This window comes from Halichoerus grypus, chromosome 3 (assembly GCF_964656455.1).
Source record: "Halichoerus grypus chromosome 3, mHalGry1.hap1.1, whole genome shotgun sequence".
Lineage (NCBI taxonomy): Eukaryota > Metazoa > Chordata > Mammalia > Carnivora > Phocidae > Halichoerus > Halichoerus grypus.
This window is the reverse complement of record NC_135714.1, coordinates 86,743,330-86,756,090: the sequence shown is the minus strand read 5'-3', so window position 1 is coordinate 86,756,090 and position 12,761 is coordinate 86,743,330. Positions and strand designations below refer to the sequence as shown.

At 35.0% G+C, this 12,761-nt stretch overlaps 1 protein-coding gene across 4 annotated transcripts in view; it reads left to right on the top strand.

Annotated features, from left to right (window-relative positions):
* TBCK (TBC1 domain containing kinase) overlaps positions 1-12,761 on the top strand; it is a 227,777-nt gene that overhangs the window by 8,642 nt on the left and 206,374 nt on the right. For all 4 annotated transcript variants that reach the window (XM_036094769.2, XM_036094767.2, XM_078069049.1 and 1 more), the window contains one exon: positions 10,429-10,501. In XM_036094769.2, the coding sequence (XP_035950662.1) occupies positions 10,429-10,501 (73 nt within the window). The remainder of the gene's footprint in view (positions 1-10,428; positions 10,502-12,761) is intronic.

Here is a 12,761-nt window from a genome sequence, read left to right as displayed (position 1 = left end):
TTGCCTCTGACCTCAGAATCAGAACTGCACTGAGCACACAGGAGGCATTCAATAAATGTTGGTTGAGTGAGTAAAGTAACAAATGACTACATTTGAGGGATTGATATTTTTCAGATCTGAGAATAAGGATTTTTAATTTTCTCTTTCAGGGAAACCACCTGTCTTTAAGCATATTTCTTCCCTTCTATAAAAAGGAAATGAAAGTTCTAATATCAGGAATTTTGGAAGTATCTATTTAAATGTATCTTACGATTGAAAGTAATAATTTGGGCTGTCTTCAAGTGAAAAGGGAGTCACTAATTTTTTTTTTTTTTGAGCTGCATTAGTCTTTTCATATAAAATTCCATTTAGAAAACCAAAGCAGAAAAGTTGAACCCTATTGGTTAAAAAGACAATGTTTCACCAGGAAGGTGTTTACTGCCTTTTTAGTAGTATAGTCAGGTTCTTCCATATCCCATATCTCAGTCCATTTGGACTGCTATAACAAAAGATCATACGAATAAACAACAAACATTTATTTCTCCCAGTTCTAGAGGCTGGGAAGTCCAAGAACTAGGCACAAGCAGATTCCGTGTCTAGTGAGGCCCACTTCCTCATTGACAGCTATCTTTACTGGTGGATGGGGCCAGGGAGTTCTCTCAGTCTCTTATAAAAGCAGTAATCCCATTCATGAGGGCAGAGCCCTCAGGACCTAATTATCTCCCAAAGGTCCCACCCCCAAACACCATTGCACTGGGGATTAGGTCTTAACATATTAATGGGGTTGGGGGTAGACACAAATGTTCAATCTATACCACCCCTAAAGATGTTTATGATGACAATATTTTAGTTATTTTAAAATTATTTTTGGAAACTTAATTTCATGCTGCGGTTCCATTGCTTAAAATTATTTTAAATGCATTCAATGAAATGTATTTAATTTTTCTAACAAAATACTTTGTGAAAGTTAACCCTATATACTTGCTGATATTGCCTATAAAAATGGCATTTTCATGTTTTTGAACCTAATATTACAAAAAAAAAATGCAGTGTTTTCTTTGTTTTGCTGAAAAATAGGCTAAATGATACTCTCAAGTAGTCTGGATTATGGCTTTCAAAAAATATTTGCTCTGAAAACATTTACATTTTATAGACTTTGAGTAGAAAATGTTTTTGTAATAAATATTATTAAGTTAATATTTATGGAGTATTTATTGTGTTTTAGGCAGTTTTCTAAGTGCTTTACATATTTTAATGAACTTAATTCTCATAACCATGAAATAGGGACTATTATTATTCTCATTTTACAGATAAGGAAATTGAGATACAGCAATTAAGTAACTAACCTAAGGTCATACAACTAGTAAGTAAAGAGGTGGAATACTAATACATTTTATCATATTTTGAAAGATTTTTTAAAGCTGAAATAAGTGTACATTAATGCAAATATTGACACCTCTACCAATCAGAGCTATTCAATGCCTTAAATACTTTGGAGCTCTACCACATACCTAGTGTCTTGAATATTTAGATATGTCAGGCTTGGTAAGAGACATGAGAAAGAAGGTGGTAAAAAGAGTTAATTATCTTACAGATGATAAAAATTTGTGATTTTTCATATTCATATGTATGTACACATACACATTCATGCACACACAGACATGTTAAAGTATACATTATTCTATTGGGACCTCCTTTACTATGCGAGATTGCCTTTGATTGATCTATTCAGCAAATATTAGTAAAAGGCCTAACCTTTCAAGAGAGAAGGTAGGTGGGGCCATGTTAAGGTCATAAGGGTCTCTCTCCACAGGGAATAAACTTGGAGGGCAGAGCTGATGGAAAACTAGGATTGAAGTAAAGTTATAAAGATGTTGATGAGTTGAAGATTTGTTTAGGAACCAGTCTTTCTTGTCTACTCTGACATTTCTTACGTTGTTCTTTGGTATATATAACGTCAGTCCACTGGTGTTAATAACAATCTCTTGCCTACTACTATGGCCCTCCTTGTGCTAGATGCCAGATATAGAAGATGAATATGATAGGATCCCAGTTCCCAAGCTCTAGAAGTAGTAGAGGAAAAAAAAATACAAACATGATTGTAATATAATAATAGTTGTTACAGCAGATGATGTACAATGTGCTATGCCATGGGAGTACAAAGGAAAGAATGTTGAATTCTGCATTGAAGAATGTAGATATTCATCAAACTCCCATATAGAGAATTTTAGTGGGATAGGAGACTTTAGAACACAGAGGGGTAGCTTTTTTGTCTGTGAAGTTTTATTTACTTTCGTTTATTTTAATGGTACCAGTGGCCTAAAGGAATAGCAGATTTTCGAGAGATGTGCTGGCTCTTTATTGCTGACATATTCCTAAGAAAGCAAATCTTAATATCATTCTTAATTAATCATTCTTATTCTTTTTAAAGGAATTTACATTTCTTATAATCTTTTTTCTAAAAAATTGACATACATACAGTATTATATATACATACACATAATGTTATGTATACAGTATGTACATGAAAGAAAATATATAATCAGGATGGGGAGAAAGGAAACGAAGAATAAGATATTAAGTCATAATATTAATACATAGTTTCTTCACATGGACTACAAATTTTTTTGTAGACTTCTTGTAGGTCAAGGCAAAGAAGGAAATCGATCTGCTTCAAATTACATTTATAATGAGGCAACATATTAAGAAATTAATTTCTGGGCACCTGGGTGGCTCAGTTGTTAAGTGTCTGCCTTCAGCTCAGGTCATGATCCCTGGGTCCTGGGATTGAGCCCCACATCAGCCTCCCTGCTCGGCGGGAAGCCTGCTTCTCCCTCTCCCACTCCCCCTGCTTATTCTCTCTCTCTCGCTCGCTGTGTCTCTTTCTGTCAAATAAATAAATAAAATCTTTAAAAAAAAAATTAATTTCTAAATTTTTACTTAAATCTGGAAAAATGATCAGTTACAAGCTTTATAATGTTCATATAATATATTGTATGTTAAGGTGATATATGGAGACATTATATAGAAACTTCTATGGTATGGGGATCTGAGATATTCTGCATTTGTTATTATGGGGAGTGTTCTCAACACATCTGACTAAATTTGCTTTATTGTTCTTTTTTGTGTTGATCTCTGAGTGGAAACCTCTGTAGCTTCATGTCCCAATTTTTCTGTGGGTGAACATCTAAATAAACTAAATTTGACAGTTTAAAATAGCACTCAAGAGCCACAGGGACCTATGAATGGGCATCAGGAGATCTATGAACCATGAAATTATATATACAATTTTGTGTGTGTGTACATGTATGCGCAAGCATTTTTTGGTTAATGAGTCCATAGTTTTAACCAGATTCTCAAAAAAGATTCATAATGTAAAGAAAGGGTTTAAAAGCACTTATGCAGAGTATCAACTACATGGAGAGCATTTTTCTTCTTTATTTAAAGACGTTCTGGAGAAGTTCTAACGTAAGGCAATAAACCCTCCAAAGTTGATTCGACCTGTACCTACAGGTGTGCCATACCACATAGTGACCGACTCAGAGACCCGCATTCAGAGCCACCGTATAGAGTTCTGCACAAAACCTCTGGCTAATGCGACAAGGAGGAGCTGAATTCTTCTTCTCTAATTCATTCTGAGAGGAGAGGTGCTTTTTCTAATTTGCCTGTATATAGCCATGAAGACAAGTGGTAACTGTACCCACGGAAGACTTTATAGATAGCTCTAGCCATTTGCCAAAAGTTTAGAAAGGAACTTTTGGCAAGTATGTTGTTGTTTTTTAAAAACATTTTTTTTCTTTGCTAAAGTTTTTATTTGATGAATGGCTTCAATGACATTAAATATTTAAAATTATAGGAATCATTTGGGTTTGTTGTTTTTTTATATCACCAAACAATTGATAGGTATTGTCAATCCCTGAATGCTTTTAACACCTCTTCCCACCACTACCAATCCAATTACAAATTCTAAAGAATTTACAATTGTTACATTGGCCCAGTGTCAAAACCACTCTAAGCAAAGCTTGGAAATATAGTAGATCCTCATTATCATTTGTAGCTGGTAATCATAATTAGTGTTACTGTTTTCCATCTGCAGTTTTGAAGTAGCCTGTCTTCCCAAACTCTTACCACTTAGTTCTTAGGATTTCTTCATTCTTGTATCCTAAAGTGCCTTTTATTTCTTTCCACTATGTCTGGAAGCCTATATGGAGCTTCACATCATATGACTGGAGTCTTGGCTTCTATCCAGTTCTCCCTAGACTTTATTTTCTCAGGATAATTCACTCAGTCGTCCTAGATATTTCTTGAGCTCCTTGTTTTCCTCCTTCTACCTAAATGAGCCCCTGTGCACATTGAACTTGGGAGAACCTTATGACAATCCCTTTGGGGAACACTATTGCTAACTTTGCACAGGAACTTTCTTTTTAGTTATCAGTGTCAGATAGAAACTGATCTCCTTAGACACTGTTAGACTCTTAGTGTTGAAGCTTGCTCAACAATCTGGGTAGTCCCCTTAGGCCCATTCACCATATTGCTGGTTACTCCGCTTCCCCTCCTTGCCGTGCTCCTAGATTTCAGCAGTCCTCTTTTCTAGGATAACATAGGTCACGGATACATATAGTAGTCATATATTTTAAGTTTGGCTGCCTGGAATGAAAATATTAGTGATTGTCAAAAGGTTAGGGAATTTGATTATCTTGTTTATATTGGCAGTGTTCATTGTCCTGAAAAATTGTATGCATAAGGAGTAAATCGCTGAATTAAAATAAGTTTATATAAAGGTCTGTTTGTTCCAAAGCGTTCCTGTGATTTCAGTTACATTATGTTGAAAAAATAGAAAAAGGTTCTATTCAACAATCTCCTTGAACAACAAGTATTTCTCAGTGATGTAACACCACAAGATTTTGGTTTGGACTCCACTTAATTGTCTCCTCAAAGAATTTTGATTTTGCTTCTCTTTCCCCCTTTTATTTATTTATTTATTTATTCTTTTTTTAAAGATTTTATTTATTTATTTGAGAGAGAGAGAAATGAGAGAGAGCACATGAGAGGGGGGAGGGTCAGAGGGAGAAGCAGACCCCCTGCCAAGCAGGGAGCCCGATGCGGGACTCAATCCAGGGACTCCAGGATCATGACCTGAGCCGAAGGCAGTCGCTTAACCAACTGAGCCACCCAGGTGCCCTCCCCCTTTTATTTTGTTCTTGCTATGCAGCTATCTCATATCTTGTCATTGTCAATTCCCCTACCTTCCCATTCTCACTTGGGGTTACGTGTGACATGTGGTATGTTTTAGTAACATTATGCTTTCACATGTTAGATTAGCTCAGAAGTCAGGCTTTCACTGTTTTCTATAGGTTATTCAAAACTGATTCAAGATGATGTCATTTTCCCCCAACTCAGGATGAAGTACTGAATCTCAAGAATAGTGGACATTTTATTAGAATTCAGGAACTTGATTTATTAAAAGAAAAGTTGAGCAAAATATCTTTAAAAGAAAAAAACCAATAAAGCATGAAAATATTTAACAAATTTACTCTTTTTTTCTTTTGAGCTTGAAATCTCAGCAGTGTTTAGAAGCAGAGTGAGGATTATAAATGATAATGCATCCCATTTTGGTTTTTTTGTTTATTTTTTAAAAATATTTTATTCATTTTGAGAGAGAGAGAGAGAGCACAAGCAGGGGGAGCTGCAGTGGGAAAGGGAGAGCAGGCTTCCTGCTGAGCTGGGAGCCTGACGAGGGGCTCCATCCCAGGTCCCCGGGATTATGACCTGAGCTGAAGGCAGATACTTAACGGACTGAGCCACCCAGGCGCCCCTCATCCCATTTTATTTGGCATTATTTACCCAGAAATCTTCTGATGGTTGCTAATGAAATAAAAAATAAAATTTTTTAAGTTAATAGATGTGAAAATTCAGATAAAGAATAATAGCATTGTTAAGGACCTATAAGATAATTTATTCCATATCTCTAGCTGCATATACATTTCAACCTAAGTGTGTCTATTGGTTCAGAGTTTCATCAGAGTAATAGAACCAGTAGGATATTCATGTTAAGAGATTAGTTGCTAGGAATTAGCTTCTGTGACTGTGGGGGCTAGGCAGGCTATCAAGAAGGACAAGCTGTACTCTTGGACAAGAGCTGAAACTGCAGTCCATGAGCAGAATTTCTTCTTCATAGAAGCTTCAGTTCTGCTCTTAAGACCTTTACAAATGATTGAATCCCACATTATCTAGGATAATCTTCCTTACTTGAAGTGATTATGGATCTTGATCATTTATAACAATATACTTTTATAATAACACCTACATTAGTGTTTGAGTTTAAAAACTATAGCTTAGCTGTGTTGACTCGTAAAACTAACCAACACAGTGACCTAGTAACAATACTGGTTTTTACTTGCAGAATTTGTATTTGTCAGTTTTACTATCTAAATATTTATTTAGATATTATATTTAAAAAGTGATGAGCTAGTCTCATTTTTATTGTAAGTAACAAAAGAATGATGCAGTAACTGTATTCTAATAATCTAACACACAATTTACTTTTCTTTCTCTTAAGTTAAAAAAAATTTTATTTAAATCTTTCTTCTAGTCCCTCTCCTGATTCAGCTCCTTTATTATCTTTCTTGCTTAATATCGTACTCTCTTCAGTTTCTTAGCATTGACTTAAAACGTACAGTTCAGGCTGTATTTACACTACAGTGATACTTGGCATTCATCAAATATTTGTTAGAAGAAAGATTATTTCACAGTTCTTGTATGTTCTACTCTTTAAAGTTCATCTTAGTGTCACATTTGTTTTTTATAAATAATGCCACTACATTGTTGACTTATATTTGGCACATTATGATTCCCAGATACTTTTGTCATATTTTGTTCTGTGAAACTATATTGTTTTTATAACAAACAGAAGTTATTTTCAAACAGTGGTCCAGAGTTTCAGGATGAAGACTCTCTAATGATTTCTTGAAAAAAATGGTTCATATTGGAAACATTGTTTCGGTGTACATTCCATTACCTTTGGGAGAAACTTTGATATTTTGCCAAGGATTATGTCACTGCTGTATTAAAATAATGCTTCAGAGTTCCATAGAATCCTGAAGCTTTGGCAAACTCTGCTTTATGATATTTTGAAGGAGTTTCCAGAAGAAGCCTGACAATTTTTTTTCTAAATTATTTTAAGCCTGACAAATTAGGGTAGTGCCAAATACTTTGGAAATCTTTCATGGATATGGAGACTTACGAATATCCAACTTAAAATTATAAAATAATGGAACATGCACATTTTAATGAATTCTGATATTTTTGTTTTATATTAAAATCAGCACTATTGAGATATTATTATGCCTAGTTTACAAGGTAGACTTAAAATTTTCTACGTAGGACAGATCTCTATTTAGATAATGACTGTCATAAGACTCTTACTCATTTCTAATGGTTACATCATGCCTTTGCTCAAGTTCATTTATTTAACAAGTATTTTTATATTAGATACTTATATGTTTGAGGTGCCAGTTCTAGACACTGATGATACATTTGGAACAAGACCTGCATGTTCCTGTGATCATGAAACATGTAGTGGAGAAAAAAGACATTAAATAAAAATGTATACAAATCCGTAGAGTTGAAGTAAGTGCTACTGAAGAAAAGTACAGTGTAGAATAGATTATCTTATAGGAGGAGCAAATTGATTTGGGGATACCAGTAAAGTGTTCCTTATGGAAGTCACATTTAACCAAGGAATGAATAATAATAATAGCAAATACTTAGATTGTGATTGTTATGTGCCAGGCACTATTCTTGATCCTTATTATGTGTTAACTTATTTCAACCTAACAACAACTCTGAGGTAGGTGCTACTGTTTTCCTCATTTTATAGAAGAGGAAACTGTGGCGTAGGAAGATTAGCAAAATTCTCCAAGGTCACATAGCTAATGAGTTGAAAACCTGGGATTTGAGCTTAGACAGAAGAGTCTGTGCTCTTAACCACTGTGTTTCATGATAAGAGTTAGCTGGGAGAAGGGAATGGGGAAGATCATTTCAGGCAATGTGAACCCATGTGCTAATACCTTAAGCAAGATGGAGGGAAGGCCAGCACGACCGGAAGTTGGTAAGCCAAAGTAACAAAAGATGAAACTAGAGAGGGAGTTAGGGTATTCAGATTTATTATTATTTTATCACTTCAACTTTAGTATGAATATATGATGGAAGGTAATAAGAATTAATGTGAGATCAGTTAAGGCACATTGTACTCTCATATTAAGAGGACGCTGACTTGGACCCACTTTGTGGTGGGTGGAGCAAACTACAGATTCTGGAAACATTTGGGAGATAGAAATAGCAGGACTTCTTGTTTGGATTTGAGAAAGGGAGATTACTCCTAAGTTTCTAGCTGGTGCAGCTGACAAGATGGTGGTACCATTTACTGAAATACCACCCAAGAACAGGTTTCAGGAGCAAAGTATAAGTTCAGTTTGAGTTCTGTCAAGTTTGGGGTGACTTTTATATTAGGGTGAGAAATTATCTATAAAAGCCTGGAATGCAGAAGAGAGTTCTGGACTTGAAATAAAATTTGCAGATTTTCAGCCTTGGGAGTAAATGAGGAGAAAACACAGTATGAAGACCCCGAATCAAAGGTAGAGGAACTAAAAGCATTTCAATTAGGGTAGAAGAGGTGCCATTGTACAGAGGAAACTGAGGAGAGGCAGCCAGATAGGTGTTAGGAAAACTGACATAATGTTGTAAGACGAAAGCAAAGGAATACAGCAGCTTCCCATTTGGTTTTCTGATTGTATTTGCTTTTTCCTCCTAGAACTTCACAGTTGTACACAATTGCTTCAAGTTCAACTTTGTGTGTTTTTTTCTTTATTGAAGAACTGATTTTCTTTCTTATTCTCTTTTTCCTTTCTTCCCCCTCATTAAATGTTCTTTCAAATTTAATTTTAAGTTCCTGTTTAGATCACTTGGAGTCTTTCATCTGAAAGTGATCGCTTTCATTTAGAGCATTTTTAGTTTTTCTGTTTCAGATCATTCTGTATAGTGCTACCACCTCAGATAGTTTCAGCTTCCAAAATTTGACCCATGCAGTATACTGCCCTCCTACCTCACATGATTGCCTGTGTACCATTGTCCTTCATCTCTACTCCCACATGCAAGACCATACCTTGAGCCAGTTGTTACTGAGTGTTCCTTTTGCTGGATCTCCTACTCTGGAATTCTCCTTTCCCATCTCCTGCTCTTTCATTTTTTCTACCTTTCCTACTTTTCATTTTCATCAAACTTCTTTGCAATGATCACTATTCCCAATCTTTTTGCACTCTTACTTCTTTGTTTTATCCTAGTCTGCCATCTATATTTTGTGTTCATCTTCTTCCTTATCTAACTTAAAACCCATTTTGCATAGATATTCACAGAACTCCACAATTTCTTTTAAACCTCTGATCTCTCCTGAAATAACCTTATCAGATTCCCAACCACTTATAAGCCCAATTGTACTTTTCTCTCACTCCTCTTACGTGCATTCATTAAAAAAACAAAAACAAAAACAAAACAAAACAAAAAAAATTGGGAAGGGTGCCTGGGTGGCTCAGGCTGTTAAGCATCTGCCTTCTGCTCCAGTCATGATCTCAGGGTCCTGGGATGGAGCCCCACATCAGGCTCTCTGCTCAGCGGGGAGCCTGCTTCTCCCTCTCCTTCTGCCTGCCACTCCCCCTGCTGCACTCTCTCTCTCTCTGTTTCAAATAAGTAAATAAAATCTTTAAAAAAATTTGTCAGACAATGTGTTAGTCATTAGGGATAACCGATGAGCAAAAAAAAGTGTATGGTCTGACCCTCAGAACTGTGCTATCTTATTCTTAGTTAATCTGTTGGAAAATAAAAATTACATCATAATATTGATGGTGCCCACCAAAATTTTATATTATTACTTAATCTCAGCAGGTCCCATGATGTTACAAATAATCCCAAATCAATTTTCTGTTCTTTCTTCATAGTCATGATTCAGAACATTTCTACTTTTCTCAAGTTTCTGAACTCAGTTGCAAAACTTTGTGTTTGAACTAGACTGCCAAGACAATTTGTCCCTAGCTCCCAATTTCCCCTTCACTTCAAAATTTCTTTATATCTTTAGCCAAGCTTCTCCTTTTCCTAATATGTGTCAGAAAAAGGGTCGCTTCTTTCTTCCGAAGGTAAAACTTTCCATCTGTTTTTCCTGATGCACATGGGAGAAACTCTAGACAAAAACACAAGATGACATGAAATTGTTATTTAATGTGTTGTTTTATTACACATTTATTCTGTTGTATAGATCTGGTAATTATGTAGTTAATATAGAGTTTGAAAAACTCCTACAGTGCTATTAGTACTGTAATATCTTTAATGGACTATGTTATTTTGTTATTAAATATTTTGTTAATCAAATGTAAAGTGGATTTGCTTTGTTTTACTCAGAAAGACTGGTGGTGGTAGCTGAACACTGTGAACGGAGTCTAGAAGACTTGCTTCGAGAGAGGAAACCCGTGAGGTACTGTGTAATATCAGGACAATTAAATGAAAAGCAGAAATTGGCAAACAAAAAAGCATAACAAGAAACTGCAGAGTTTTCATTTCTTCTGTTACTTGTTTAATGATAAAATCCAGGTGCAAATTTTTATTTTAGGAAATCTAATTCACAGGCTCCATAGAAATTCAACATTGACATTGTCCAGCATTCAGTTTTTGTGAGGTAGGCATTCTCCAAAGTACTTGACAAAAAAAAATTCCTAAAGAGGATATATATGAAAATTTGAAATGTTTTCAGTACTAAGCATTCCTCTAGTTGAGATTGAGAGTATTTTCCTGGGAGTGGTACATAGTAACTACTAACAGGATGCTGGTATTCCTAGGGACACAGTGAACTGTTTTAAGGAAAGGCCATGTTGAAGAGTAGACAGAAATAATATTCATAGCTTGGGTAGAATCTGATGATATAGTTTAAATTCAGTTATTTCAATGACTCAGTAATTTTACTTTCTGTCTCAGGCATTCTTGGCAAGAAGAGTATGTGGTATATATATTATTACAAATATGCTACTAAATGAATTTCTTTGTACATTTTCTGAAATTATCTTAAAATCATGAAAAATACCCCTTTAATGAATAAAGAAAGTTGTACTAAGCCAATGAAAAATGCTTGCCACGAGTCTTTTTAGGATTATAATTATCCATCCTCTTTTAAGGAAATATTCTCATTCTTGGTCATTGCTTTTTAATCACTGCTATATCCTAGATGAAAACAAATTTTTTTCAAGGGAGGAAAAAATGTGTATATTGCTAAATGGTAGTTATTTAATAAAAGCAAAAATAAACTGAATAAAAATACTTCCCTTGATACTTTAAAAGATTTGGTTTTAAGTGTTCTCTAGAATGGGAGATTCAGATACCAAGTATACCCACCTTACTTGCTTCTTTGGAAGAGTCTAATCTGACCATACGTAATAAAAGTGACTTTTCTATATATTTAGAAGTAGCTTAACCTTATGTAGTGAGTATGTTTTTATAATTTTTACATGTCACAATCTTTGACTTTCTGTTTTTAAGAACATATTATTCTGTTTACTAGTTCTAGAATGATCAAAACTTACGGTGATAGATATAAAAACAGTATTCAACTCTGGTTGGGGGAAGGAGTAATATAAGAACTGATTCAAAATAGCCTTGAGGAAACTATCTGGAGTAATGGAAATTTTTTACATCTTGATCAAGGTATTACTTATGTGGTGCATGTTCTTGCTAAACTTTTCAAAATTCACTGAACATACTTCAGATGTGTGTGTTTCACCTAGGTAAATTATGCCTGAATTTAAAAAAAAAACAAAAAACAAAAAAACAAAACCCTGATCCGGTATTTACTTGGCTTGAGTTCTAAATCCCTCATATAGCAACAATATTATGTTGTTAATGAAGGTATTTGATCCAATTGCTAACCTATTTGTATTTCTTTCTATTAGAAGAAATAGTATGAATTAGTTGTGCTGCTTAACCAATACCTCACCACTTAGTGGTTTAAAAACAATAAACATTTATCATTTCATATAATTTCTCTGGGTCAAGAATTCAGGAATGAATTAGCTAGATGTTTTTAACTCAGGATCTCATGAGGTTGCAGTCAACTGGGGCTGTCATCATCTGAAAGCTTCACAGGCTGGGTGAACTCACTCATTTGGTGCCAGTTGTTGACAGTAAGCTTTAATTCTTCCCCATCTTGAGGGCCTTTCGACACTGGTCTCTTGTCTATCCTCACAACGTGGGGTTGGCTTCTCTCAGAGTGAACAATTGAAGAGAGAAAAGAAAGCAAGGTGGAAGCTTCAATGCCTTTTATGACCTACCCTCAGGACCACACACCATCATTTCTGCAATTGTCTATTGGATACAGAAGTCACCCATTAATTCTATTCACTGTGGAGGGGTCTACATAGGAATGTGAATCTCAGAAGTCAGGGGCCATTGGGGATCACCTTAGAGGCTGGCTATCACAGAAGTCTTAGCAATCATACAAGTATTTAAAAAAAAAAAAAATCAGGAGTGAAATACTAACCAACATTAACACTAACTGAAAAATAACCAAAGTTCTTAAAATTATTCAGTATTGATTTAGGCTACTTGAGCCAGAAGAAAGGAAGATGTTTACATTGTGAAGAGAAGGTAGAGTATTAAGGGAATATCCAGAAGTACTAAAGGTGGAATACGGTCTTCATGGACATGGCTATACTAAGATCAGAATCGATCCATATTCTGAAAATTGG